At 41.5% G+C, this 3,249-nt stretch overlaps 1 protein-coding gene across 1 annotated transcript; it reads right to left on the reverse strand.

Annotated features, from left to right (window-relative positions):
* Nucleotides 1-569: 569 nt before the first annotated feature.
* LOC123041707 (uncharacterized) lies at nt 570-1,500 on the reverse strand. Its single transcript, XM_044464284.1, has 4 exons — nt 1,383-1,500; nt 1,155-1,224; nt 823-1,027; nt 570-733 (listed from the first exon to the last, which is right to left on the reverse strand). The coding sequence occupies exons 1-4, from the start codon at nt 1,475-1,477 to the stop codon at nt 570-572; spliced, it is 534 nt and encodes a 177-aa protein (XP_044320219.1). The 5' UTR covers nt 1,478-1,500.
* Between the last annotated feature and the right edge of the window lie 1,749 nt (nt 1,501-3,249).

The raw sequence follows: 3,249 nt of genomic DNA on the forward strand, positions 1-3,249 counted from the left end.
TCTGCTTGAGACTACGACAAGAGAACATGCCACAAATGCAAAAAGCCAGGCCATTACATCACTAACTACCCTCTCTCGAAAAAGGGGTCAAAGAAGAAGAAGTCTAGCAGAGATGATGACTCTGATGACAAGAAGAAGGAATCCTCAAAGTCTTTATCAAAATCTTCATCTCGCAAGAAAAGCAGTTCTGGCAGAGCTTGCGCATTCATTGGGAAGCAAATGGACCTTGGCGGTGACAGGACGGGGCTAATCACCAGCGGCTTAAATGTCGATTTCGTCGCCGGTGGGTGAGGAGAAGGCGCGGGAGAGGCAGTGGGACTACAAGCTGGGGGCGTGGAATGGTTATTTCACATGAAATCATATAAAAAAATCAGACACATGTTGGCCCAACCCATCAATACTAACAGCGGGATCAGTCTTGAGCATTGGTGAAGTATACAACAACCAAAAAGTAATCTGGTAGTAACGCCAACGCTATCTTACATTTTTTCAACTCTCATAAACAATAAACTGAACAAGCAATATACAATACAAGGTAACAAAACAGTGCTTAGCTAAGTTTAGGGTGTCTATCTAAGCATGAAAGGCCTGCCAAGCATATTTCTCTCCCTCAAGAACTTCTTTTTCTGCCTCTTCTTCCCACAAGTGAACTCTTCAGCATCACTCGGGTGCAGGATCTGAAATCTATCCGGGCAGAACACGCACCTACTCTTGAAACGGCACATCGGCTTTTCTGTCACATGTCACACATACATAAATAGAATTAACATGCATGAATACAATTAGTTAATCCGGAGGAACTAGATAGATTATGTAAGTTACCTAAGAGGGTGCATGTCTCGACCACCAGCCGTCTAGACCGGCGCTCGAACCGCAGCTCGGCGAAGAAGTACTTTTGTTCATTGTCGTCAGTGGCATCCTTCCGTCGGGCCCAGAAGCCGACATGGTACCAGAAGTCCTGCCTGAAGCCGACGCAGGCGGCCCTGGGCTCTTCCATGGGCTCCGCAGCAGGATAGAACATAGCATCCTGCGTGCGCACGCTCGAACATATAGTATTAGTGATCTTACTGATGGTCAAAGTAAATCTTAAATTACGCATTAGGCCATATATAGAGTATACCCAAATGGGGGATTACATGACATAAAATACTTACCGGGTTCCTGGAGTTGTAATGGCCGAGGGCAAAGATGGTGTACATGTTGGCAGCGAGGGCATCACGCTCACTGTCACCAAATATATACGTTAACATGCATGGACACACGAACAAAAGTACTACGATATGTAGATTCAATTCAGTTGTAACTAAAACTAAATTGAGAGAGAGGGAGAGAGAGAGGGAACGTATGGAAGTATAATAAATAAATTAAGACGGAATTCTCACTGTTTTCTCTGGCGATCAAAGGAAGGGAAGTCGACGGCGTCGGCGTCGGCGTCGGGGTCAGCACCGGCGGAAGAGAAGAAGGATCCCATCGTCATCCGTGGTTATCCTTTTATTTTCCGAGAGGTGGGGAATTGATTGTGTGATCCCCTATATTATATATCTCGGGTTGGCCGCGAGGCAAATCAAGTCGGAACGCCTACTCCTAGTCGCCTACAAATAGAAACTCAAGTAAGGCCCACCTTCAGAATTTGGGAATCAGACAGACTCTCGATTACGTACGTATTTTGCTGCCTACAAAGACGTACAATATTCTTCCCTACCAAAAAAAAGACGTACAATATTCTGTTGGCAAAGTCCATTGGGGCGAATTGCGGGCGCGTCGCACAGCGGTGCCCCTGACTGGGACGGCCCATTTTCTTTTTCATTTTTTGTTTCTTCGTTTCTATCTCTCTTTTTTTTGCGGTCAAAGTAAAATACAAATTCGGAAAGAAAAGGAAAACAAGAAACATGTAAAAGAAGAAACAGAGATAGAAACGAATAAACAAAAAGGGAAAATAAGTACGTAGTCGAGAGTCTATCTGATTCCCAAATTTTTATATTTTTCTTTATATTTTTAGTTTTCCAGAAAAAAAATCATAAATTGTTCAAAAATAAATAAAAAAACCGTTTTCAAAATTATGTTCACAAATTTAAACAGGTTTGGTTTTTCAGAAATGTTCGGTAATTGCAAAAATATTGCGTTATCCAATTTTTTTCCATGTTTTCAAAAGAAAATCACAAATTCAAAAAATGTTCCCGCTTTCAAAAATTGATCCCGGATCCAAAAAAGATGTTCGGCTTTTTTAGCTACCAGAAAGAATTGTTCGCTTAGGGCGAGGAAAATAGCAAGGGCGAGGCCCAAACAAACAACCCAACATACGTACGAGTCTATCCCTCACCGGTATCCCCGGCCCACCAGGGTTCAAGTCCTGATGCTCGCGTTATTCCTCAATTTATTTCAGAAGTTTCGACGATGCGCTTTTAGTGGGGAGACGTTCCCGTCGATAATGAGGCGCCCGCAGTGACTTCATAAATTTCAAGATGATATACCGGCTCAGTCTCTCGGAGATGCTCATAGAGATAGGGTGTGCGTGTGTACATTCATAAAGGTGAGTGTATGCGCGTATGTATAAGCGCTTGGGTCTGTACCGTGTTTGAAAGAAGATGAAGAAAACGTACGTACATGTCTCCAATTGGACGTTGTGTAGGATTCATTGTCTGTGTAGGCCAGCGACCTCCCCATCATGTAATATACACCCAACGAGAACTAGATCCATGCGAAGGTTTAACACCCAAATAACATAAAAGTTGTAACTAAATTAGTATCATTAATTATACCTCGGTCACAAAAAGGTTTAACCCCGAAATAACGTAGTTTAGGATGTTATAAATACAACATGCATTTATTTAATTGTTTTAACTACTTCTTCAATCATTTTAGAGCATTCAATTTTTTTATAAAAGTGTGGTTTCATTACCATAGTTAGCTATGCATTATTTCGCACAACCTGGACATTTTATTTTTAATATTTTAAAAACTTTACCGTTTGACTTGATTTTGATTTTGAATTTGAATTTGAATTGGTGTCGAATCAACACGAGTTTATCAACAGTAGCTTAATTGACGTGGCATCATTAGGTTCACTGTAGCTTAATTATCCAGGCATCACAGATAGGGAAGCCTCGCGCGAAGGCGAGTGGGAGATGGGTCAGCCCAAACACGTGAAAGGCCACAACCTAGTTTCTTGGGTTTTTATTTAGTTTATTTATGCTTCAAAATATCTAAATAAATATATTACAGAGACCACTTTAGATAAAAATACTTGAA

Source organism: Triticum aestivum, chromosome 2B, assembly GCF_018294505.1.
Source record: "Triticum aestivum cultivar Chinese Spring chromosome 2B, IWGSC CS RefSeq v2.1, whole genome shotgun sequence".
NCBI lineage: Eukaryota > Viridiplantae > Streptophyta > Magnoliopsida > Poales > Poaceae > Triticum > Triticum aestivum.

Bases quoted from the DNA above. Each gene is read 5' to 3' on its own strand.
- LOC123041707 (XM_044464284.1), bottom strand. From the start codon at position 1,477: ATGACGATGGGATCCTTCTTCTCTTCCGCCGGTGCTGACCCCGACGCC. The intron at 1,028-1,154 runs GTAAGTATTTTA...GTGCGCACGCAG, and splicing joins ATTACAACTCCAGGAACCCG to GATGCTATGTTCTATCCTGC. The intron at 734-822 runs GTAACTTACATA...GACATGTGACAG, and splicing joins CGAGACATGCACCCTCTTAG to AAAAGCCGATGTGCCGTTTC.